This window comes from Triticum aestivum, chromosome 7B (assembly GCF_018294505.1).
Source record: "Triticum aestivum cultivar Chinese Spring chromosome 7B, IWGSC CS RefSeq v2.1, whole genome shotgun sequence".
Taxonomy (NCBI): domain Eukaryota; kingdom Viridiplantae; phylum Streptophyta; class Magnoliopsida; order Poales; family Poaceae; genus Triticum; species Triticum aestivum.
In genome coordinates, this window is record NC_057813.1 from 592623263 (window position 1) to 592649370 (window position 26108).

The 26108-nt window shown below is 44.8% G+C and overlaps 2 protein-coding genes across 3 annotated transcripts; both read right to left on the reverse strand.

The window, feature by feature from the left end:
* Positions 1–6945: 6945 nt before the first annotated feature.
* LOC123159795 (uncharacterized) lies at positions 6946–9810 on the reverse strand. Of its 2 annotated transcripts, none has more exons than XM_044577620.1 (3): positions 9696–9810; positions 7732–8719; positions 6946–7315 (listed from the first exon to the last, which is right to left on the reverse strand). In XM_044577620.1, exons 2-3 carry the CDS (start codon positions 8658–8660, stop codon positions 7294–7296), a joined length of 951 nt encoding a protein of 316 aa, XP_044433555.1. In that variant the 5' UTR covers positions 8661–8719; positions 9696–9810; the 3' UTR covers positions 6946–7293. The 2 variants fall into 2 exon arrangements, with proteins under 2 accessions (XP_044433555.1, XP_044433554.1); XM_044577619.1 differs by having other exon boundaries at positions 9593–9807.
* Positions 9811–11409: 1599 nt separating this feature from the next.
* LOC123159188 (cytoplasmic 60S subunit biogenesis factor REI1 homolog 1) lies at positions 11410–14937 on the reverse strand. Its single transcript, XM_044577016.1, has 5 exons — positions 14620–14937; positions 13010–13564; positions 12752–12921; positions 11952–12170; positions 11410–11849 (listed from the first exon to the last, which is right to left on the reverse strand). Exons 1-5 carry the CDS (start codon positions 14722–14724, stop codon positions 11690–11692), a joined length of 1209 nt encoding a protein of 402 aa, XP_044432951.1. The 5' UTR covers positions 14725–14937; the 3' UTR covers positions 11410–11689.
* Between the last annotated feature and the right edge of the window lie 11171 nt (positions 14938–26108).

Here is a 26108-nt window from a genome sequence, read left to right on the forward strand (position 1 = left end):
ATACCATGGGAGCCGATGTTTGGTCGAGCCAACTGGGTCCATCCGCTTGACATGACCACAGCATGCAAGACATACATATCATTAGTTCAATTGAACTACTAAAACGACATATATTATGGTACAGAGGGAGTAACAATTTAACGGCGCAACAACAATACAATACAGACACAAGAAACGCCCCAATTGTATGGCCAACAAATAAATGATATAAAGAAAACAGTGTTACAAAGCACGTCCCTACTTCTAGTGTAGTAGTAGAAAGGGTCAAACACAAGTACTTCCTTGATTCGACCACAAATGGGCTTAGGTTCACTCACAGGGAATTCAAATAGATACGTTCAAGATCATCTGTAACTAGGCCAGGGTTGGGCTTGAACCTAGTGCTTTGGTGACCTAGGTTTGAATACCATTTCTCACATAAATTTTCTCAAACCACCCCCACTTTGAGAGATTATCATTAGCGGAATGAGACCCATTTTTCAAAGCCAAAAAATTGCCACAACCCTATTGCCTCAATTTTTGTGTGGCATATGGAACAAATCCTATATACCTAAGAGAGTGATCCCCACTATTTCTAATTATGTTAACATGCAACATTCATTAGTGCATAGTGGGTTTTAAATCATATTCCATTTAATTGTGATATGCACAATTTTTCATGTTAATATTTTTTGCTTATGCAGATATTTCACGCGTAATTGAAAATAATAAGACTAAATTAATATTCTACACAATATTTAGAAAATACTTAAATCAAATTCCACGGCGACGCGCGAGGTATAATCTAGCTTTTTTTTGAGGGTTTAGCCAAACTTTATTCATCAAACACCACATGGAGTGGTATGCGGTTCGGATCATGGGGTTCGCCAAACCAGACGTGGCGCCCCTGACCGAGATTAAGTACATATTTGGCTAAACTATGTGCTTCGTAGTTGACAGCACGACTTTCGAAAATAAAAGAACAATTAAAAGCTAAAGCATGAAGTTTTATCTCCTTGATAATGGCTCCGTATCCTCCTGTAGCTCCATTATTAATATCGCCAACTGCTTGCTTTGAGTCAGAAGAAATGATGAACTGATGCACGTTCAGGTCTGCAGCAAGTGCAAGAGCCTCTCTACATGCAATCACCTCCAGAGTAGCTGGGTCGTGGAGGCCGTAGATTGACAATGCCAAACTCCCTAGGTATAATCTAGCTATATATGCTGCTCATGACGCGATGCCACATTACCATGTAGCTGGGTAGGGCCCAATAAAATCGATAACTTTCGTTGTTCACTTTGTATTTCTTTTTACATTTCTATGTTTCTTTTTTTTTCTTCCTTTACTTTATTTTTCAGCTATTTTCATCTTTTATTGGGCGGGGGCGGGGGGGGGGGGGGGGGGGGGCTGGGGTATGGTATGTAGATATATATTTTTCTTCAAAAATATATTACATACATTGTAACCCACCACACGAGCAACTATTCTCAAATGCATGAACTTATTTTCTAAATTTTCTGAATATTTGTCTGTATGTAATGAAACTATTAAGGTACGTGACGAATATTTTTATCCAATATATGAACAATCATTTTTAGACACATGAACATTTTTTTAAAAATGCATTTTTATTACTGAACTATTTTTTGATAATACTTAAAAAATATTTGAAAAAAAAATTCAAATTATTTTTTATAAAGAACGTAAAAATATATAGACACAAGGAAAATGTGAGGATTATAGCTTCATAAAAAATGATTGTGCGGTGACTGGCCCATACCGCTTCATACAAAAATAACTCAACATTCTACTGGTTAGCAAGTGTAGTGTTGTCAACAGGGTGCAAAATAGTTCATGAATAGTTCAATCGTGAACTATTTTGCAACCTGAAAAGAGTTCGTGAATAACACTTTAAAGAGTTCATGAATTCATAAAATAATCATCAATTCCAAACTGTTCGGGGATATTTTTCCTAATTTCATAAAGTACTATTTTTAAAATGTTGCTACCTTAAGGAAAGTTCATGGTCTATTTTTTTCGTGAGACAAATTCTTCCCTGGTTCGTTCGTACGTTTCATTGTGGCTTGGCTGTTTTTTTTTACTGCCGACGTTTCTTTTTTACTATTTTTTGTTTTTTTCGGTTTCTTTTTTTCTCAAGTTTTCTTTAGTTTTTCTGTTTTCGTTTGTTTTTGTCATTTTCTTGATTTTTTAATCTTTTTATTGGTTTTTTCTTTTCTTTCTTTTCTAATCGTTTTTCTTCATTTTTTCACAATTCATACCAGGGTTTCCTTTTTTTCTCAGGTTTTTTTTGTGTTTTTGTCAGTTTACGACATTTTCTCTTGGTTTTCACTGGGCTTTTTCTTTCTTTTTTGTTCTGCTATTCCATTTCTTTCCCGGTTTTCTTTGTTTTTTCTTGTTTCCCTTTATTTTTTCTATTTTTCTTGGTTTTCTACACACATTCAAAACAAAGGTATACATTATAAACATTTTTATATGCATGTTTAATATTTTTAAATACACAATTTTTAAAAATATTTTTACTTTTATGTCCACTTTTTCCATACACATTTAATATTTCTAAAATAAAATTTTCAAAAAATATTAATACATGGTGAACATTTTTTATGTAAATATTTTAATTTTTCAAACAGATTTTTAACATTGTTAAACATTTTGTTAAATGCTTGGGTTAATATTTTGAAATTAATGGTCAACATTTTTTCTATACACATTTCATGTTGTATATATTTTTTAATACAAGATAAATATTTTTTCTATACACATTTAACACTTTTAAAACGCTGGAGTATATTTTCTGGAAAACAATTATGTAACTTTTAAATATAAAAAATCTGGAGTGTGATTAAAATAAAATAAAGAAACCTAAAAAAAGAATTAACGAGAATATGGCATGTGGCCAGTGGCACGATGGTCGGCCCAAATATGGAGCTCACCCTCAGCGAGACTTTCTCTTGTCTCGCTATACGCGAGACATATCAGCCCGGGAACCTTCCCAAAACGGCGTGAAAAGTTCCAGAAGCTTCTAATTGGCCCGAAACCTCCACCAGCCAAACCAAGATATAGCACCAAAAAAAGTGGGAAAATCCTATTGGACGCACACTGTGTCAAACTGCATGCGCTTCGCACAGGCGAGCGAACGAGAAGCGACGCGATGGGCCAGCCCAGTGCACCTACAATGCCAGCCGATTTTGGGAACCTTCTAGAAGGTTTCCTGAACCGGTTTTTCTGTTTCTTTTTCTAATTTCTTCCTTCTTTTCTTTCTTTCATTTTTGTTTTCTAGTTCTTTTTTTTCAACGTTATTTAATCTTTCTAAACTAAGTACATATTCAGATTTGTTCTTAATTTTTGAAAAATGTTCTTGCTTTTAAAAATGTTATTTTTTTGAATTTTCAAATATTTCTTCTTCTTTTCGTTTTTAGTTATTTCTGTTTCTTATTTTTTATTTTATTTTTCATTCGTTTTCTTTCTTTGGTTTGTTATTTCATTTTATTTTTATTTTCTCCTCATTTTTATAAAAATATTCAAATTTTATTTGTGTTTCCATAAAATGTTCAGTTTTCAAAAAAAACATGTTCTCAGAATTCAAAAATTGTTCTCGTAACAAAAAAAGTTCAACACTTTCGAAATTCATATAATGTACCAGATTTAAAAAAAATTGTTCACGTTTTCAAAAAATGTTCGTGCTTCCAAATTTGTTCAAGATTTTTCCAAATTTGTTCTCCGTCTCAAAATTTGTTCTCAATATTCAAACAATGTTCGTGCTTTAAGTAATTGTTTACGCTTCCAAATTTGCTCTCCGTTTCAAAATTTGTTCTCAAGATTCAAAACAAATGTTCATGCTTTAAAAAATTGTCCGCATTTCCAAATTTGTTCTCGGTTTCAAAATTTGTTCTCAAGATTCAAAAAATGTGTGTTCTTTAAAAAAGTTCATGTTCAAATTTTGTTCTCGGTTTCAAAATTTAGTTCTCTAAATTCAAAAAACAATTCGGGATTTTAAATCACAATTTCGAAAAATATTTTCGTTTTCACTTTTGTTCCTTTTTTCACAACTGTTTGAGGTTCCCAAAAAATGTGCATGTTTTTGGAAAATATACCGGTTTTCAAATTTTGTACAAAATTTCAAAAAATGTTATTTTCTAATAAATACTCGCAAATTCAAAAAAGAGTTTGCGCTTTTAGAAGTACTTAATTTATGAAAAATGTTCGGTTATAAATTTTCTTTCAGCTTTTGAAAAAATGTTCCCATATTGAGAAAAGTACTTAGTTTTGTGAACTGATATTTTAAGCTTTTGAAAAGTACTTAGTTTTGTGAAGTGATATTTTAAGTTTTGTCGCTACTGTTAGTTTTTTTAGGTTTACGCTGCCAATTTAGCATAAGAACTAGGTAGGCATAATGGCCAGCTCAGCGCATGCACGTGTTCGATTCGCAGCCGATGACACGTGTTTGATTCGCAGCCGATGCAATCCTTTTCGCATATTTTTACCTTGCGAACGTCGCGTCCCGCAAGATGGACCGGCCAAGGTGAGCAGCTCCTGTGCGAAGTGCCGACTTCTTGCCGCAACGAGCGGCGTATAGGAGGTCCCAAAAAAGTGGACACCGGCATCGATCTCGCAACTTCAACGAGGTAGGAAATAGCTCTAACCGCTAGGCTATCCGCAAGCATCGTGACACATGTGTAATTGGTTTGGGCCTTTTTCTTTCTCTTGCAGAAAATATCTTACTATACCCACGCATGCGTCCCCGTGTGCAACCGGCAACGACGCACCACATGCACAACTGCAAGTGTCGCAGTATGCATGCAACTGGTGTTGGCCTAACTCTTTTCTTTTCAATTTGTTAAAAGAATTAAAAACATGGGTCACAAGTGTAAGTTTTCAAACAGAGTCACAACTGCAAGTTTTCAACTTGAGTCGCAACGGCAGGTTCTCAAAAATGGATCACAACTTTAAGTTTTCAAGTCGGGTCGCAACAACAAGTTTTCAAATGAGGTCGCAACCATAAGTTTTTAAACGGGGTCACTACTGTAATACTGCAAGTTTTCCGCAAAGGGGGAGGGGGCAACTGCAAGTTTCAAATGGGGTCACAACAACAACTTTTGAAGTCCTGTGACCCTCTTTTAAAACTTACAGTTGAAACCACACTTAAAACACATGCACTTGCTACCTGACTTATCCTACCACTGCCCGTTTCACCTTATCTCCTCCGAGCCCACCTTCTCCTACCTCCCCGATCCTGCCATTGCTCCCCCCTTATCCTACTTCCCTACCCAACCATGGATCCCCTCTTCTCCTGCCTCACAATCCCACCATCGATGTGCCTCCCTCAATGCACCCAAATCGACCGTGTCCATATGCACCCCAAGAGATAAAGCTTACGATGGCTTGCTGCAAAGCTAGCGCAAGGTTGCTGCAAGACTAGATCTCAACACTGGCGTGCTGCAAGGCCAGGAAGAGGCTGTTGCAAGTCTTTGCTTCAAGCCGGCATCCCAACTCCGGCGAGCTCCAGGTGGCGTGCTGCAAGGGCAGAGGCGTGGCTGCCGCAAGCTGACATAGCAACTCCAGCAAGCCGTTTTCTCGGCTCGTGCTACGCGTTACTCGATAGTCAGGAGACTTGCTCTTTCTTGAAAAAAAAACCTCATAAACTTTAAACATTCTGAAACTGCTTTTCTTCTCTAGTCTACTAGACTAGATGCAAACTGCTTAGCGGTTCAGATATCGCCATCAGCCAAATATGCGCCTACCTGGCGCTCCGCGGATCAGGATAAGATGAACCATTCTTATGTTAATGTCAAGGAGGGGGATGTTGCCATGTCATGTGGCCACAGATAATCTAAAGAACTCCCACGGTCAGCACCGTGTACATTACTAGTACGTACTACTCCATTCCTAGTCATGCTCCAAGTCAATCACAGAGCGCGTTTGCATTGCACCACGACGCAGCACGCGCACATCACGCGTGCCATCAGAGCGTGTACGGGTAGACCCATCCGGAGCCTGGAACCAACACGTGATCGAAGGTGGAGATTCCATCATCAGCAAACACACCGCCGACACGCACCTGTCCCCATCAGCGCCTTAAACCAGATGCGAGACGCAGCACCACACGACATGCAAATGAATTCACGCAATCAAGCTGCCTCCCGTTGCTTACAGTGCCTGGCAATTTTGTGTGGGTGCGGCACCAGCCAGCCAATGCCATTGCGCACTTGCACCGCACCCGTCTGATTCCTCGGACATTTGTTCGAAGCTGGAAGCTTCCTCACCGGACAAAGATAAAGCTGCTCATAGTGGGAGTAACTTAGACTAGCCACAATGCATAGTAACATACACTAGTAACATACACATATCCCTAGACTATATTACTACCTTCATAGTGGGTAGTAACATAAGTGTGGTAACATGGAAAGCTTTATTTATTAGGTTATAGACTCATATTGCATTGGGACATGTGATGTTACAGTAACTAGCTAAGTTACTGTAACCATCTCTCTCCTCATTAACTCATTGCCACATAAGCAAATTTGCTGAGTTGGACTCGATGTTACTGTTGTTGAAGTTACTCCCACTGTGGCTAGTCTTAGGTAGTAACATAGATGCCACATAAGCAAAAATTGTGAGATGGCAAATAGTTAATGCGGAGAGAGGCAAATAGAGTAACATAATATGTTACCATCACATAGCGCTGGAAAATGAGTCTACAAAGTAATAAATGAAGACATCTATGTTACCACATACTCCCTCCGTTCGGAATTACTTGTCGCAGAAATGGATGTATCTAGACATATTTTAGTTCTAGATACATCCATTTCCGAGACAACTAATTCCGAACAAAGGAAATATATAACACTACCCATTATGAAGGTAATAACATAGACTAGTAACACTATGACCAGCCTAACGCGTCCGGTGTCAACTCAGAGATCACCAACCAAATTCAGAAGCTGTAACCGCAGGTGGGCCGGTGAGCCGCTGCAGCATCACCTCACATTCATTTCCGAAAAAGAAAAAATCGCTTTTCACCGGCATCACTGTATAAGATGGGTGCTAAATATATACAGAATGGAAGCTAGGGTAAATGAAAATCTATTGCAAACGAACGACGACGGCGGCGGAGGGTTTCTGTTGCTACTTTTTATGCACAGGAAGTCCAGGCTGGAGCGGCACCTAGCAACGACCGGGGCAGGAAAAGAAACGAAAAATGGGCGGGGATGGAGTTTCCTGAAGGCTGCGGCATCACATCACGGCTGCAAATCCTTTTCTTTATCAGCTGGTTCTATTAAGTAGTACGCCGATCACCGACCATATCTTGTATCCCTGGAGAAAGCATCACACATCAGATAGAGTTGGAGTTGAGAAAAAGAAGAGAGCTCGATTAAGGTTGACATACAACATAAAAGCAAATTCTATAAATCAAAAGGCGACAATCATGCTGAATTGATGGGCAGTCTCAAAATGTTACTCCTTACAACATAAAATTCTCACAAGAGGTTGTGTTATTTGCACCTACACACATATACCTCAAGTCCTAAACAGCTACTAGCTATGGATACAGAACAGATAGGAGATGGTTAATAAGGAGAAGCAGTCATATTGGCGAAAGTTTGGACTAGTACTCCTATCCGTGAAGGCTTGTAGTATGTGTTTATTATGTATTGATGTACTTTAGGACCATGTGGTTACAATATAAGCCCAACAACTATGGCACAGAATAGCAGATTTTCTATACTGACCTGTAATGGAAACTGGCCATTCTTCCTGGTGTTGCCATACTAGGTACCGCCCCTGTGACAATGTACTCATCATCAATTTCATCAAATCTGATTTCCCTCAGGTCAACAGCTTGTGTCGGAACCTCGAGATTGAAGTTCTCCAGATGAGCCTGATTGCTGTTCCTCCTTCCACTTCCTCTACTGTCCCTTCCTCTCCCTCTTCTTCGGCTTCTTGGATATCTACAAAAAGCCTTGCAACAAATAAAAGACCACCACTTCCTCCTAACCCTGCGGAGCACTTCATAGTCATCTCCAGTATCATCATCTCCATATTCAATGACATAGTCTCCAAGGACGATACCATTGGGAACTTGCGCATGTATCGTGCTCAAGACATCCACGATATCAGAAGATTGCTGGAAGTTGTCCCAATCAACTTGCCTGGCAGGATCAATTTCTGAAGGGCGTGAATCTGGATGCTTTTGCTGTGTGTGCTTCTGAAGCTCATTGAAGTTACCAGTAAAGGAGCAGCAATCCTCTTCACAGCATCTCTTCTTCTGGTTAAGATGCAGACGAGCCTCGCTGATCACAATCCACCCGATAACATCACCTCTGCATAATGGGCAACTTGGGCGGTTGTTTGCGTGAGACGACACAATGTGGATGCTATCAAGAGGGGCCACAGCTATAGACGAGACCTTGACATTGGCCGGCAGCTCATAAGCACCTTTGAACCTCTCAAGACAGTTGGAGCGGGTCTGGTCGGTGTCGCACACAAACGGCCTGCAGCCCTTCTCATAAGATGTGCACCTCAGTAGGACTGCGTTGTGAGGGTAATCTAGACAGATTGGGCAGGTAACGTCCTCCTTCCAGCTTTTATCAAGATGTATGTCGAGGTCAAAAGAGCTGGGCCTCACCACCTTCTTCACCATCAGGTTTCCTGAACCCATGTCGAACTTGGTAGCAGAACAACTCGTGTCCCTTAACAGATGCAACTTTTCATCACAACCTGCATGGCATCAACAAGCAAAACAGATAATTAAGCCTTTGAGTTCCTCCTTTTTAAACATAGCATGTATTTTCTGTCCAACATGCTGTATTTAGCATCTCCATCAATACAGAACATGGTGGCTGATGGATGATGACAGTCTATGTATGGCAGAGTAAAGACATCTTCAGTACCCAATCAGTCCATGTAATCATTAATTTTTCCCATAAGCTCTTTTGATTGATCCGCTAATGATTTGCTAAAAGTCTATTTCATTTATGCTCAAAAACAAACAAAAAAAGAGAATCCCGGCTCAACCCCCTAACGCAAGTGCTGCTGGTTTTACTACCTTCGTCTGATTTCAACCCCCCAAAATCATCATAGGGCTCTGACCAAACCCAGCCATCTATCCAACCAATCAAACTAACGGGAGAAATCCTAACAGAAACGGAAATCAGTAAAGCAAAATCCCAAACAGAAGTCGATCTGGGTGGGTCACTGGCCCAAAACCAATCAAAACTCCTGACCAGCCCCTTCAATCCGCATCTGAACAGGGCGCCCACCGGCCGCGTGGCGGAGGAGGGAGATCGGGGTAGAGCGCCGCGCCGCCCCCACCAAATCACGCCACACGAGTTCCCTATATCCGCAGCAGCCTAAACCCTGAGCGCTAAGAATCACTCCAAAAGCGTCGGCGAGGGGGGGCTAAACAAACAGCCCCAAAATCCACCCGGACGAAATCCGCGGAGCACGCGGCATCCCCGCAAAATCTCTTCCGAAACCCAACAACCCGCAGGGGGAGAAGCGGGTCGACTGGCAGGAGCGCCGATCGACCCAAGGGGGCAGCAGAGGACGTCGAAATCCAGCGGGAAAAAATGGGCGGATGGAGGGCCGTACCGTCGCCGCTGGCGCCGCCGCGGCGCGGGGTAGGTGGCGGTGGTGGGAGAGGAGGGGAGACGGGAGGGGAGAGGTGAGGAGGGGGGAGTTGAAAAAACCGTACCCTCCCACAGCTCGCACGCTCGCCAAGGACTTCCGAGGTGGTGGTGGTGATGATGCAGCCACCCTCTCCCTATCTCCCTCTCCCTCTCCTCTTTTCTACTCGCGCATCCAAGTCGCCATCCATTTCGGCTCTTCCGTTCAGTTATCTTATACCGGGTCGCACTCCCCTTTCCTCTGCCTTTTTTCCGTTTCTTTTTCACGAGAAAATCGGCCCTTTTGTTTTTTCTGTTAGTATTATTTTAAGGTTTTCTCCTAGTAGTTATTACTCCCGCAGTTCACAAATATAATATGTTTTGGATATTCAATATGGATTATGGGTGGACTGAAATGAACGAAGAAACACACTAAAACTTGTCTGTATACATCTGATTCAGAAAAAAAAATGTTTGCCTCACGAGGCGTTTGGACTCCTCGATTTTGATCCGGAGTGCCGTCGCATTTCCTGAGTCAGTGTCTGCACACGCGGCACGTCCTTCTCCGCCAAGGCGGATGACATTGCGGATGATCTTGTCGTCTTCAACGGTGGGCGGAAGCGGCTCTGACGCGAATCTGCAGGACCCGTAGGCGGACCGTTGGGAGGTTGGCAACCGCGGCCGCGGCTCGGCAATGCAGGCACGAGCACCCAACGCTGCCAAGGAGGAGCAGGGCGTAGAGGTGCCGAGCAGCATCGGGCGCCCCGCTGACTAACTGGGGAGGGCGCGGACAGCTGCCCCTCCGGGCCACCCGGGGAGGCCATAGAGCTCGAGTTGTCGCCCATGTCCATCTGCAACCAAACGAGGGCAATGCGGAGTGCGAGCTCCTCATCATCCAGGCGGACGACTTGGAATCCTCCTTAAGGAGTATCACCCAGTCGATTGGATCGGACATGTTGTCGGAACCATTGCCGGAGCCGGCCATGGTGGAGGGGTTGAGAAGAGTGTGGACTTTGACTAGAGTTTGAACCAAAGTGGGGTATTTATGGGACACGGTGAAGACAGGGTAGCCCAACGTGGGCCAGATCTGACATGATGGATGTGTCCGGACCACCCCCACATATGGACTAGGTTTTGGGGGTGCCGAACAGCCCGAACATATATAGAACTAGCCAGTTTGAGGTGCCCTGTAGGGTGATTTGGATGGTCTGGTTGTAGATGTTGTCATAACATTACTGTTGAATTAAGGACAGGGCCATGTTTGTGCAATTCATATTCGAAGGCACATTTGAAACATGCACTACTTTAGAGAGACGGGAGTAAATTAACCTGCTCCGGGAATGTTCCCACGGAATCGTCAAATGCGTTTTGCGTAGGCAGTGAGATTGTGTGTGGGAGAATATGAAAGCGTTTTGCGCGCAGAGCAGAATAATAAGATGGGAAAAGGATGGCTAGACGGTTGACGTGTGGAGGAAGAACATGGCATATGCCAATTGAAAAAAGAAAGCAAGACTCCGTTACAACTCAACCACAAACGCGAAATTCACACCTGCTACCTCTTACTCTACTGCCATCGGGTATGAAATGTGGACGCAGGCTACCTGAGTTTAGTATGTGGAAGAAATGGGTGGCGGTAAAACTTCACACGGCCCGGTCACCACTCCATAGTACCAGCGTTAGGTGAGGAGACCCTGACCTCCAGCTACATTTCATCTGCAAGTGTCACGTGGGATCATACTGAAGCAACCTGTCCACCTCTCGGTCTACCTCGGCGAAGATCGTTCAAGCTCAAGACTCAAAACGGAATCCAACAAGGCCATATATCATTTTCTCGACAAGTCATACCTTACGCTGCATACAGTTTAGTCAGTCTCCCCATCACCATGAGACTAGTCATAGGTTCAACTGGGCTGTGCAGTGTAAATAATAGTGTCGATACCAGCAGCCACACAAAACTTCGACAAAGGACGCCATTATTCTAGATAGATATCATCGACAAAACACACCAATGGCCGCGAGGGCAGTAAGTAGTGCTGGAGCTCCACGGACTGATTGCTCCCTACAGGGAGAGTGGGCGTCGCGACTAGTACGGGACGTTCTTGGGCAGGTTGCGGATCACGTTGCTCTTCATCCCGATCTTGGTCCTCATCGTCTCCACCCCGCTCTTGTTCATCGCTCGGAGCACCTTCAGCCTCACCATCTGCTCCTTGGACTGGACCGTCACCAAACCCATGCTCTTGTAGCTGAAAAAGGGGACCAGAAACGCCATTAAGCATAAGGGTCTCGGCATTTGCAACACGACAAAGATACTTGAATGGATAGGATGAAGAATGCGGGATTCAGACCTGGAAGCCAGGGAAAGCGCAAGAGCACGGTCTGCTGCAACCGAAGGACGTGGCTTCTGGCGGTAGTAGCGAATGAACTCTCGGGAACCAAGAGTCGTCACGCGTCTCCCCTTCTCGCTCTTGCTTGTGATCACGAGCTCGGACCCACCACCTCCCAGTTCAATGCTGTTGTCCATGTCACCCGCAGCAACCAACTGCTTGCCCTCCACATCAACATAGCTGTAATGGAAACATAACCATGTCATTAGGTGTTCGATGTGTGCAGACTCCATGCATTCACCATTAAAGGAGTACTTAATATCCAACACAGATAACTAGTCCCTCCATCCCGAATCAATTGTCTTAGATTTGTCAAGATACGGATGTATCTACACACGTTTTAGTGTTAGGTACTCCCTAACACTAAGACAACTAATTTGGGACGGAGGGCAATACAATTAAGTGGACAGACGAAGAAACTATTAAAACCATTAAGCATTTCAGATTATATTTACTTTTGTCCACAAACCATCCCAACATAAATGGCTAATTAACATAATACAATTCTCAACAGCATTCCTGCTTCCAAGCATTCATGGAACAACAGAAATGCAAGAGCCAACGCAAAGAGCACAAATTCTAGAATTTGAAGAACATATGCTAAGATGAGTAGTTCTCCAACAGGGTGTCTCAAAAGAAAAGGCCCTCAGAAGCCCAAACTGAAACCCTAATGTTATCAAAACTATGATCTCATTACAGGAAACAAGAAGGTGGTTACTAACAATTTTGTAAGAACAGTACAAGTTTAGCACAGTACAAACCTGCTGCTGTAATCGTAGAAATCCTCAAGGTCAGCATCTTCATCCTCCCCACCATCTCCATAACGTAATTTGCAGTGACCTTTTGCATCCATATGCTTCCTGACAGCCTCAAGACTTTGAAAAGGCTGGCATCTGTCATTGCAGTAGAGGCACATAAAGTCACGCTTCACCTGCAGGCAGAATAACCAATACAAGATGATGTTAAAAAACATGCAACTAGCGAACATGAACCATTAGTACTGGTGGGAAAATGCCTACCTTCAGTCCGACATATATAAGAAGGCCATTGGGATCTTTCAAGTATTCACTGTCAGGTATGAAGAAACCATGCTTCTTGTGCATATGGATCATGCAGTCCTCTATGTTGTCATGCTTGAGATCACACATGAAGCAGACCGAGGGATCCAACATTTCAAGATCAGCCATCTCATCATCTGATTTAGAGTCCTCATCAACTTGCATGTTTGAGGTAGACTCCAGCTCACTTGGGTCCACTTCAACCCACTCTTCCTCCTCATCCTCATCCTCATCTTCATCTTCATCTTCTTCCATTGCAGAGGGGGCTCTACGAGGGACTCGCTCAGGAAGTGGCTTGACTACTGCAGCAGTGGAGGCATTGGGCTCCTGAGAAGCTCTCAAGAGATGCGATCGAGTGGTGAGATGTTGGGCATGAGCTTTTGCACTCCTGTAGCCTTTTCCACAAAGAGCACAGCTGTAAGACATCGGAGGAGCAACAGTAGAGTTGCTTCCCTCTGCTAAAACAGTTTGTCTAGCAATAAACAGAGCCTCAGTAACTCCAGGAACTCCAGCCACCTGACAAACACTGAATGTCAAAATGATGCAGAACAGAAATGCAGCACTGAGGTAAGCAAGAAGAAACAAAATCAAACAGTTCCCAGGATAGTTCAAAAAAGCGCTAGGCATTAATTGTGCATTTTGCCACCGCCTTGTGCTTTTCTGACCAAAGCGCATGCTTATGCGCAATTATGCGTAGATTAAGCGCAGTTATGCGCTAGGCGTTTTGCTAGCGCCTAGAGCCTAGGCGCACTTAAGCGCTCGCTTAGGCGCGCCTTTTTTAACTATGACTTCCCAGGAATGTGCTACAAGTACAGTTGCCAAGTTGATTATATAGAAATACAACAGCAAGTTTCCCTCTGTGTAGGGTTTAATCGTCAGCTAACGGAGTATCTGGAAACAGACAATTAAATTGACTTGCCTTCATTTCTGTTCAACTAAACATGCCTACCACAAGGTCCGCTACAGATAACGGGTACAGTTTCTTCTCCAATGAGTAAGATAATTCTCCCTTGTCCTCTTACAAAATACCAGGTGTGTAATCTACAGCAGGGACAAGCTGCAGGGCATCGTCTCATGAACAAAGCAGGCCTGTATAAAATTTCTTCTAGGAACAGATCGGCGCATTCCAAAAGACAAATCACAGCTACGATCTTAACCAAAGCAGAGTGGGAAGCTTGCACATAGCCTCCTTTCTTAAGTTGACAGTGTAGAGTATACCTAAAATTACTAATTAAAATGCTCGCCCTGCAATCTAGTGCCTCCAGTTAACTCAAAACAATGAGCAAAAAAAAACTCGTTCTGATCATCCATGAGCACTAACACGAGCCAGACGACTAAACCTAACAAAACAAGCAATAAAAATTCGCAGGGGAAGCGTTTGGGTAGGCCTACTGGGCATCATAATCTCCGCTCCAGAAGCGCACAACGCATCAGATACCCATTCATATCCCCTGCGGAACGCACCATCTGCTGCTACCTAACACGAACCCTAACAGCACATAAACAACCAATCGCGCCGGACCGGCGCGGGGAAGACGGTGGCAAGCATACTACCACCGTCGGCATACTACCTTGCGCTTGAGGTTGTAGCGGTGCCACTCGGAGCGGTAGTGGAGGCGCTGCTCCTCCTCCTCCTCGAACGCCGCGTTGCAGGCGTTGCAGGTCACCGTCGGCATCTTGGCCGCCTCTTCCTGTCCGCTCGGGTACGGCTCGGACCAAGCTTCGGCGGGCGGGCGTGGGGACGGCGGCGGTGGGGGGGAGTCCTCGGCTTGGAGCTGCGTTTCTCTCTTTCGCGGTGTGGTTTGGAGTGGTGGCGGCGGGGGCGGCTGGAGGAGAGGAAGCCAAGTAGGCGAGGGCAAGGGGGGGACGCGCTCGGCGGTGACGTGGGTGCTTGGGTCAGGGAGGCCTCTACCGCCTCTAGGTTTTTTGGGCCTTTATTGGGCTCTCGGTCGTTGGCGCTTAGGCAAGCTTTAGCCGCGTCGTTAAAGCAAAGCCCATTCGTCGGTAGTATCGATTCTCAGAAAAATAAGAAAAAGTTCATTTTAAACCCTGAGCTTGTAGAGGTTTGGTGAAATGAACCCTTAAGTCGAAATCCCTGTCGATGACACCCTAAACTATGTAATCCCCGTCTAAATCAAATCTTCAGATCATTTCCCAAACAAGGATTATCCATGTGGCAAAGGATGGGCGGGATTAGTGACATTTTGCAAAGGGCACACACCTACTCCCCGCTGGGCCGGCCCGCTTTAGGTTTTTTTGTAAAGAAACAAAAATTCGCAAAGGGCACAACACCCTCCTGGTCCGGCCCGCTTTAACTTTTTCTTTCAGAAAAAAAAACACGGAGCACGGCTAGAACCCAAGACCCCTTGATATTGATCGACCCAAACTAAGACCTACGTTGCGTTAAGTTTCTCCCTTTTTATTCTTTTCATCTTTTTCTTAAATTCGTGATTCTTTTTTGAAATTGACGAACTTAATGTTTAGTGTGTATTTATACAATAATGTTCAGTGCTTATTTAAATAAATACCACATAATATAAAAAGTGCAATATGTATTAAAAATACTTCATTGTATATTTTAAAAAATCATCATATGATTATGCAGTAATGTTGAGTGTGTATTTTCAAAAAATATTGCATAATATAAAATTATGCGGTAATATTAAAAAATGCTCACCATATATAAAAGAACTTGTTCATATATTATACAATAATGTTAAGTTTGTATTTACAAAAAATCTTACATAATGAAAATTCAGTGTAAATTAAAAACATGTTGACAATAGTGAAAAGACATACACTCATTATTACAAAACCTATATAACAAAGAAATATGCAATAATTAAAAACCCAAAAAATACCCAACATCTGAAAAAAGATAAAAGAAATCTGAAAATAAAAACACATACAAAAATACGAACAATCAACAAAGCTCTGGACGTGTCTATAGTTTATCTCTACTATTTAAAAAAATATGGTTCCTATTTCACCTTTCTTCTCACCACCTCTTGGTCCAACCTTCCTTGTATGATAATAAATCAACTTAATTTACTTACCTTCTGAACCAATTTCACTTTAATTTACTATTTTACTTACCAAACTTCGGATCGAAATATAAGGTAATTCATAGGCATAATTTGATGGTCATTCATTTACACAATCGCATTATTATAGACAGGTAAATCACAAGCCGACATACTAGAAGATTTATATCCCGTTGCAACGCACGGGCATTGTTCTAGTAGAGTATAAAAGAGAGCAAGCCAGTAATTAGCTCGAACAGATTGATTGGCATAATGGTTTGTGCACCCACTGCGAATTTCACGGACCCAGATTCGAATCCTAGCGAGCGGCGAACTTTTCACTTGCGGGAAGAAAGATCGAACATGTCCAAATTATTGTATAGAAAGATATAGGCCTATACGATCAACTAAGCCAATGAGTGGCGTAGTGGTCTGCGCGCGTGCCGTATTCCCACGCCCCAGGTTCGATTTGTAGGCGAGGCTCGGTTTTTTCTGTAGGAAAAATAATGTCAGACTTCTTTTGCAAACAAGGACTTATGCTTGAATACATATAAAGCAAGGGCTTTTTTTGTGAAAGAACACCCATCGGTTTGGGGAATCCTTCGTGGTTTCTGAGGCAGTTTTTCTTGGCGAGTTTTTAGCCAATTTCTTCCACTGAATCCGAATTCATCATGCCTAGCGGGAGATTGTATACCGAGACCAGATTGGTATGTTATTGAGCTCATGCTCCTCCATCGTGGCGTAGTCCTCCGCCACCACCAGGTCTTTATCAAACATCCATGATCCGTTTCAAGTGTCTTCCTCTGCCCAAATTCAACGCGGAACGTGAACATGAACGAGTTCTTCACGACCTCCTTGCAATCTACCCCCTTAATCGGGCACCAAACTGTAAGAGTACTCTTATGGATTCACTCCTTATGAACACCAATTCAAGTTACAAGACAAAATACAAGAAGAATTGCTGAAGAAGGAGGAAGAAGCCAGAGGTAGGAGGAGAAGAGAAAGCCATTGTGCCGATAGCCGTGATCCACTGGATAGCTCATCCCGTGCCTTGGTCCTGGTACTTGTAGTCGCTGCGGCTGTAGCTCTTGCGGTAGCGAGGCTGTTGGGCCTAGCCCATAGCTATCGGCCCATGATATGAAGGGCACTAACATTCCCCCCCCCCCCCTTAACAACCGGCTTGCCCCCAAGCCGGTGACTCCACTTCACCGGTCCATAAGAAAGTTGCATTGTAAATAGTAGCCCGAACATATGTAGAGAGCCATCACCAAGCCGAGGCATAGAACCGCCCAGATCCCATTGCAGTTGATGTTGCTTAACTTGGTCGAAGTTATGGCGGTAGCCAAAGTCCGGTCGGACATCAGCAAAGTAGGAGCAGTAGTTGTGGTTGATGGGAGCCCCACCAAGAAGGCGTCGAAGATGTAGCCATTGTCAGCACTACCATACTCAAATCTGCCGAGATACCAAACATCCAGTGTTGGACTAAATCATGTATATGCACAATGTGTTGACACAGACTAATTGGACTGGAGTTCACCATTTCCAAATATGCAAGGGAGGGCTGCCGATTTAGATCGAGCATCAACGACTCTGCACGTGACACAAGCAGAGCAACAACAATTGACGCCAGACCGTCGGGCCAAGTATCCACATTGAGAAATTCCAATTCAAGCAATCCAATAGCAGACTGAGTAGGTACACAAGTAATTGCAAGAAAACAACTCAAGGATTCTCTAGGAAAATTCAAATCACCATAGAAATGCTTCATCATATAAGTAACTTGTGACAACATTCCAATATGCTCCCGATGCAATATATGAGAGAAAGCTAATGATGGCCATGGCATGGGCCTTGTTGTGTTTCCATCTGCACGATCTCTCCAAAACGATGGCCACGACTTCGGTCGTAGCGCCAACCACGAGGGGTGTTGCAACTGGGTGGAGCACATACCTCAGAAGGTTGGTGGAGCAGTTTGTCGAACACATTACCAGCGCCGGTGCAGCAAAGTCGATGGTGTCAACAATGTGGTGTGCCTCGCTTGACAGCGGGGAAACCCGCTGGGAGAGGGCATCCGCGATCACCTCCACCCATGTGAGGGCCTCGGGTTCCTCCTTGTTGTAGAGGTCGAGGGACTCAGCGCTCCCGACAGAGTCAGTGAACTGCTCAACCTCATTGTCTTTGAGGTCGACGGCGGGCTCAGGGAATACAGCAGTGGTAGTGTTGAGGTCGATGGAGAGGTCGGGGCAGATGGTGGTGACCTTGTTGATGATGACAACTTGGTTCGAGCCATCTGTCGAACAAGTGTTGTGCGCCATCATGATGCAGGTAGGAGGCACGTCGTGGCTGACCTTGAGCACTTAATCTGCCTTGGTGGTGGAGCTGGAGACATCGGGGACATGCGCCAATGAGGCGTGCGTCGTGGTTGAGGCTGCCAGATTGAGCGGGGTAACCACGGGAAGGGTACGTGCGCTTGCAATACCCAAAACTGAGCTTATCTCATCTGCCTGAGCGCATAACCCCTCGAGATACCACAACAACTACTCCTTGGTAGACATGGCATCCCACTCTGGTGGTTTGACAGCGGGCGTCGTGTCATTGCCGGTGGAATTATAGGATTTGGGAGAAAATTTGAAGGGGGAGGGTGGTGCCTGGCTGTGTATACAAGATGTAAGAGTATTGATATGGATTTACTCCTCACGAACACCAATTCGAGTTACAAGACCAGATACAAGATGAATTGCTCAAGAAGGAGGAAGAATCCACAGGTAGGAGGAGAAGAGAAAGCCGCCGTGGCGATAGCCGTGATCCACTGGATACCTCATCACATGCCTTGGTCCTGGTACTTGTAGTCATTACGGGTGTAGCTCTTGCGGTAGCGAGGCCGTTGGGCCTAGCCCATAGCTATTGGCCCATGATATGAAGGGCACTGACACAAACCCTACCGAGAGAGAGACATATTGCATCTGAATGAGCAAGGTTCTCTGACATTACCTTCCCCACTTCTTGTGCTTTGACATACGTGCCCTTCTATGCCTCGGAATCCTTATATTCACACTAGTAGAAAACATGGCATTTGTCTTGGTTCGTAAGGGTCTTTAGTCCTGATTCTTGAACCGGGACTAAAGGGTCGTTACTAATGCCTCCCCCCTTTAGTCCCGGTTCTAACACGAACCGGGACAGATGTGCCTCCATGTGGCCGGTGCGCCAAGCCCAGGCAGGAGGGCCTTTGGTCCCGGTTGGTGGCACCAACCGGGACCAAAAGGCATCCACGCGTCAGCATTTCAGTGGCTGGGGGTTTTGTTTTTTTTAAAGGGGGGGTTGGGGTTTTGGGGGGTTAATTTAGGTGTTTCATATAATTGTGTTAGCTAGCTAATTAATAGAGAGAAGTGTCCTCTCCTATGTCTGTGCTTGGTCGACGCTACGTACTGTACATAGAGAGGCCCTCGACACACTAGCTAGTAAGAAAATGAAGGGAACCATTAAGTACAGAAATTCGTCATGCATACCGAGAGAAGTGATCGATCGACCTCTCCTTTTCCGAGAGATTGGTCGAACAACAAGTTTTCGTATTATCTATCCGACGCTACTGGCTACATACATATACAATATGTAAGATCTCTTACAATCCCCTAGCAATTGAAATCAACTTCCACATGGTATTCTCCAGCTTTATTGATGACGTGGTCAAGAAAGAATCCCGCGAATTCCTCTTGAATTGCTTTCATGCGATCTTGTTCTAGGAGTTCATCCCGCATCTGTCACGTCTAATTTGAAGAAGGGGGTTAATACATATATGAATGAAACTCAACAGAAATGATGGTGTAATAAAATGAAATTGTGAATATTATTGCTTACGCACTTCATATTGTCTTTTAGAGTAGCCCCGCTAATTTTTCAAAGTCGCGTTGTAGATGAACTCGCACACGTAGTATCCACAGAAATCATTCCCTTGTTCCTGCCACAAGCAATTTACGAGAAATAGAGGTCAATCAAACTGATAATGAAACATTATAAATGGCATTGATGAAAGTACAACTATAGAATCAACGGGAGATGCGCGCAACTAGCTAGCTAGTAGTACTTACTTTCGGGTATGTATATCGCAGCTCCTTCGGCAGTCCCGGAACTTCTGCGGTGAACTGTTTCCAAACCCTGCAAGACAAAGAAAATAATTATTATTACTTGAGATATCAGAAAATGAACAAAAAGTTGCCGATATGGTGCGATAATGATCGATTGAACTTACTTGTTGAGCAAATTAGTCATGTCCGCATAGGTTTCGGGATCTTTTCGTCTCGAGTCTAAGACGTTTACTACTCCCCGCTCAAGCTTAATCTCCAGAAGAACATAGTGGAATCTGTGCATGCATGCATAACTCATCAATTACATTACTATAACCTTGGTCGAGTAATAAGGGAAATCGAATATGCACACGATAGTAACACTCACTAGAAGTTGTAAGGAAAGAGTATTAAATCTTTGTTTTGATTTTTGATCAACGATTGTAGCAAGTTGGCCTCGGCCTCTTCGGTGTGCTTTGTAACCTGAATTTCATCTATGATATTTGGGTTAATGAACCCAATATCATACATTTCTTGTTTTTTGCACTCGACGATCTTCAATCTACATAATATAGTGAGGATAATTAATTATAAATACATGCAATGAAAGAACCGAGCTATATATAGAGACTTAATGACATAAATAGTACTTACAGACAGTAGCAAAAGACCATTAATTTATCGAGGGCCTTTTGATTGAAGAACTCGAAGAACTCCTCAAATGGAACAGTCAACAGATCAGCTCCAACGAGGTCGTGCTCCTCTTTAATATTCAGATACAAAGCATTTGTCCCTCCAGACTCTCTGCAGGTTTTCATGTACCAATTATGGAATCTTCGCATCATAGTTGTTAGAGATTTTTCATCTTTGACGAGAGGCTTCCCGTACTCGTATCTGTGTTCGCCCACCTCCAAGAAATCAGGAAGTTGATCCTGAGGCAGGTAATCTGCAAGATTGCCATAACCGGCCACCGTCCCCGGAGCATTAGCGACGATGTCGCCGCTAGACACATTGAGCGGGGGGCACGATTGCTTTGCTTGTTCGCCGAGCTGGGCAATTTTTTTCCCAGCTGCTCGTTCTTTTAACCTTTTATCACTGACAGTACTTCCCGACTGCTCCGCTTCGAGATATGTTTGTTCAGTAATGCGCTCATAGTTGGTTCTCGGCAGAGACTCTGGTGGTTTCCTCAGGGCATCGATAGTGCGCTTTGCTTTCACCGGATCCACCTTCTCCTCCGGAGGTGGATGTCTCTTTGCTTTCAACTCTTCAAAGAAGTCGTCCACTTCGGCCTGCACGATCTTCGCGTTTTCCTTCTTGGTCCTCTCATATGGTAACTTCTCTAAAGGCTTGAGAGAAGGACCGTATCTGTATTGCCTCCCGCCTCTGCTGGCTATACTGCTAGACGCCGGAGCAGACGGAGAGGCTGCGGCGCCTGTCTTCTTTCGTGCTTGCTTACGAGGCGGAGGAGAAGGACTACGGCGCGCCGGAGCAGCCGGGGCGGCGGCGGGTCTCTTCCGCCCTTGCTGGCGAGGCGGAGAAGGAGGAGGCTGCTGGCTGCTCAGGCGCGCCGGCGCAGGCGAAAAAGGAGGCGGAGTGCCGCCACACGCCGGAGATGGAGGAGGCTGCTGGCTGCTCGGGCACGCCGGTGCAGGCGGAGAAGGAGGCGGAGTGCCGCCATGCGCCGGAGAAGGAGGCCGAGTGCCCTGACCGGCACTCGCCGGAGTAGGAGGCGGTGGAGGAGGCGGAGTGCCCTGACTCGCCGGAGGAGGAGGAGGAGGAGGCGTCCAGTTCGGAAGATTGATGAACTCCTTCCGCCATAGGCATGGAGTCTTCAGAGCAGAACCCAGACGAGTCTCCCCTTCACCGGTAGGGTGGTCAAGCTGGAGGTCCTCAAATCCCTCAGTTATTTCGTCCACCGTCACCCTAGCATATCCTTCTGGAATCGGACGACAGTGAAAAGTTGCTCCGGGTTCAGAAGGTCGAACTTGGCCGACAGCCGCCTTGACTTTTAAGTTCTGCCATTGCGTCATAAGGTGGCAATTTTGAGCCTCCGTGATAAAATCCACGGGGTAGCTAGCAGGAGCCGTCAAGACATGCTCCGGCTGAAGCAGCTCGGTGGAAGCCACACTGCTTCTCCGCTGAGATGGCGGGGTAGCTTCGGGGGAAGCTTCGGCAGGTCGTTTGCTGCGATCTGCTTCTCGTTCCTCTAGCCCTTGTACCCTTTCGTGCAGCGCCTGCAATTGGCTCTACTCCAGTTTCTTCCTCCTCTCGTGGGTTTTGTAACCCCCTGCGCCTGGAAAACCAACCTTCTATGGAATGGAGCCTGGGTGCTCAGGATTCCCGAGGGCCATTGTGAGCTCGTCCTTCTCCCTGTCTGGAACGAACGTCCCTTGCTGTGCTGCATCGATATACTGTCGAAGCCTTGTGACTGGTGTTTTCAGTTGCTCGTCCGTCCAACGGCACTTCCCTGATACAGGGTCCAAGGTTCCGCCAGCCCCGAAGAACAAAGTCCGACAACGGTCTGGCCATCTCATTGTCTCTGGTTCGATCCCTTTATCAAGCAGATCATTCTCATCCTTCGACCACTTAGGCCGGGCTTTGAGGTAGCCACCTGACCCCCTGCGATGGTGAAACTTCTTCTTCGCAGCATTTTTCTTGTTTGTCGCCGACATCTTCTTACTCTTTTCCGATGTCGTGTGGGTCACAAATGCGGGCCAGTGATCTCCGATCTTCTCATATTTGCCGATGAATTCTGGTGTCTCTTCTTTGCCGACAAACTTTTTCAGCTCTTTCCTCCACCTCCTGAATAGGCCTGCCATCTTCTTAAGAGCACAAGACTTGATTAATTACTCTTTAACTGGCTTCTCCGGATCCTCCTCTGGCGGTAGGGTGAAATTTGCCTTCAGCTCAGTCCAAAGATCATCTTTCTGCATATCATTGATATAAGACACCTGAGGGTCCTCCTCCTTAGGCTTATACCATTGGTGGATGCTGGTCGGGATCTTGTCCCTAACGAGAACCCCGCACTGAGTAGCAAATGCGTTCTTTGTCCGGATGGGTTCAATGGTTCGCTGTCGCGCGCGATTGCTGTGATCTCAAACCTTTCATCCGAGCTCAACTTTTTCTTCGGGCCTCGTCTCCTTACCGAAGTTGTGCTTGATCCGGAGGGCTAGAAAAAAAGAAGAAAGACGAGAGTTAATTAATATGTGTACATATACCAAAACAATGAATGCATCAATTAGCTAGTCAGCACATGCTTAACTAATATATATACCTGGCCAGACTCGGTTCGGTCACCGGAGCCGTCATCACAGTCTCCTTCTTGCACCGTCATTGGGTCACCGGAGCCGTCCTCATGGTCTCCTTCTTGCACCGGCATTGGGTCAAAGGAGCCATCATAATTGCCTGCTTCTTCACCCTGTCCTTCCAGACCATCGGTGTCGTTCAGAAACGATAAGACGACATCACTTCCATGTGTGATTATCTCCTCCAACATCACTTCTGTTGCTTCGTCTCGGGGGTGTCCATAGTTTCTACAAATATTTACAACATGGCAATTATTATTCAAACATGACATATATGAATATATTAGTGGCAAACATAGAACTAGCTAGCTAATCACAGTAAGGAATCATATTAATTAGTGGCCTCGACGATGCCTCGAGAGAGTTTGTCGGGTAGGGGCGCGGTGGGAGGGGGTAGGAGACCAACATCGTTTTTTCTCTAGGGTGTGGGTGTCCTCGAGAGTTTTGGTCGAGCGAGAGGGCCGAGGGGGGGTGCTGCCGTGGTATAAGTTATCACGGTCGAGAGGGGGTATATATATCGACCGCCCCTCATGTCGAAGTTATCTGGGAGGGGTTATATCGACAACGACGACATACATACATGGGAAATAATGTTATCGGGGAGGGGGTATATCGACCCTTCCCCCTCATGTTGAAGTTATCGGGAGGGGGTATATGGACAATGACATACCCGATAAAAAAATAAGAAGACAAAAGAAGAAATAAAAAGAGGAGAAGAAGAAAGGAATAGGGGAGAACAAGAAAAAATAGAAAATATTCTATCTTCTCTTCTTCTCCTCTTCTTTTTCTTCTTTTTTCCTCTTCTTATTTATTTCTCCTCTTCTCCTCCTTTCTTCCTCTTCTTATTTTCCTTTTTCCTCTCATTCTTATAGTATTGCTTGTTTTTTCCAAAAAAATGTTCAAATAGAAAATTTCGAAAAAAGTAAAGGTTTTGCCTAATGCATTGTTCATATGAATATACAAACATTTGTATATTCTACAATAATTAATATCACCAAAAAAATCTATGAACAGAAAAAAATCCTAACTTTTCTAAAAATCTATCTTTTGCATATATGAAAACATTAATACACATATGAACAAAAAATACATATATGAACAAAAACATGCTCTGAACAATTTTTTTATACATTTTGAACATCTACATACATACACATATATATTATATATATATATGAACAAAAAAACTAAACTAATAAAAATGAAAAAAACAGAGCCACATAGCCACATACATACACATATACATTATATATATATATGAACAAATAATTAAACTAATAAAAATGAAAAAAAAACAGAGTCGGGGCGGCGCGGCGGCTCACAGCGGGGGCGGCTAGCGATGACGATGGCGACGGCGGGGGCGGCGAGGGCGCCGGCGCGCGGGGGCGGGACGGGGCAGGGGCTCGGGGCGGCATGCGGTGACAGGGACGGCGGTCTCGGGCGGCACGCGGTGACAGGGACGAGGAGTGTGGGCTCGAGGAGGCAGACGGCGACAGGGACGAGGACGGCGGGCTCAGGGAGGCCGGCGACGAGGACGGCGCGGGCTCGGGGAGGACGGCAATGAGGACGACACGGGCTTGGGGAGGCGACGGCCTTGGCGGCGGCGGTGGCGACGACGAGGTGGAGCAGCCTGATGGCGTCGATGAGCTCGACGTCGTCGGGGGATGGGGGCAACTGGCGATGAAAACTGAGATTTTTTCACAAGTGTTTCTTATATAGTCGAAGCATTGGTCCCGGTTCGTGGCATCAACCGGGACCAATGCCCCCCTTTAGTCCCGGTTTGTGCCACCAACCGGGACCAAAGGCCAGTTTTCGGCAGCCCAAAGGGCGGGAAGCGGCAGCCTTTGGTCCCGGTTGATGGCACCAACCGCGACTAAAGGGGGGCATTGGTCCCGGTTGGTGCCACTAACCGGTACCAATGCCCCCTTTAGTCCGGTTGGTGCCACCAACCGAAACCAATGGCCCCTATGCTGCCCGCGTCGCGGCCAAAGTTTAGTCCCACCTCGCTAGTTGAGAGGGCTCGAGAGTGGTTTATAAGCGCTGCTGCGCCCACCCTCTCGAGCTCCTCTCAACTGCAGGCTTTCGGGCCTAATCTCACACTATGCTGCTGTGGGCCTATTGGGCCTTCTGCGGGCCTAAATCCTGGCCCAGGTTGGGTTTCTAGTCGTATTTAGGCCGTGGTGGCCCAATAGGTGGCTGTTTTTTTAGTTTTTTTTCCAGTTTTTTGTTTTGTTTTTTGCATTATTAATTTCCTTTTGTTTTTTGCTTTATTTTTTCATTCTTTTTGCTTTTAGGTCAAAAAAATTATAAACTTTCTTTTAGTGCCATTAGTTTTCAAATTTGAATAGTTAAAATTTGAATCTTTGAAATTTGTGTGAATCACAAGTTTGTGATTAACTTTACTAAAAAAATGAGCATAGATCCGCCTATAGAGAGAATTCAACCTAAATTCATAATAAATTTCTATGAATTTCAGAGAAATCCAGTATGAATTTAGGTCAAATTCCTTGTATAAGGGCATCTATTTTCACTTTGAGAGGAGCTCAACAAGGCAGAGAGGGAGGGGCTTATAAACCGGTGTGAGCGCCCTTCGGTTGGCGAGGTGGGACTAAACTCTGACCGCAACGAGGACCAACCCTTTAGTCCCGGTTTGTGGCACAAACCAGGACTA

Coding starts and splice junctions, on each gene's coding strand:
- LOC123159795 (XM_044577620.1), bottom strand. CDS start 8,660: ATGGGTTCAGGAAACCTGATGGTGAAGAAGGTGGTGAGGCCCAGCTCT. Junction 7,316..7,731: donor ATGGCCAGTTTCCATTACAG/GTCAGTATAGAA, acceptor TGCTTTCTCCAG/GGATACAAGATATGGTCGGT.
- LOC123159188 (XM_044577016.1), bottom strand. CDS start 14,724: ATGCCGACGGTGACCTGCAACGCCTGCAACGCGGCGTTCGAGGAGGAG. Junction 12,922..13,009: donor TTATATATGTCGGACTGAAG/GTAGGCATTTTC, acceptor TTCTGCCTGCAG/GTGAAGCGTGACTTTATGTG. Junction 11,850..11,951: donor GCGCTTTCCCTGGCTTCCAG/GTCTGAATCCCG, acceptor CCCCTTTTTCAG/CTACAAGAGCATGGGTTTGG.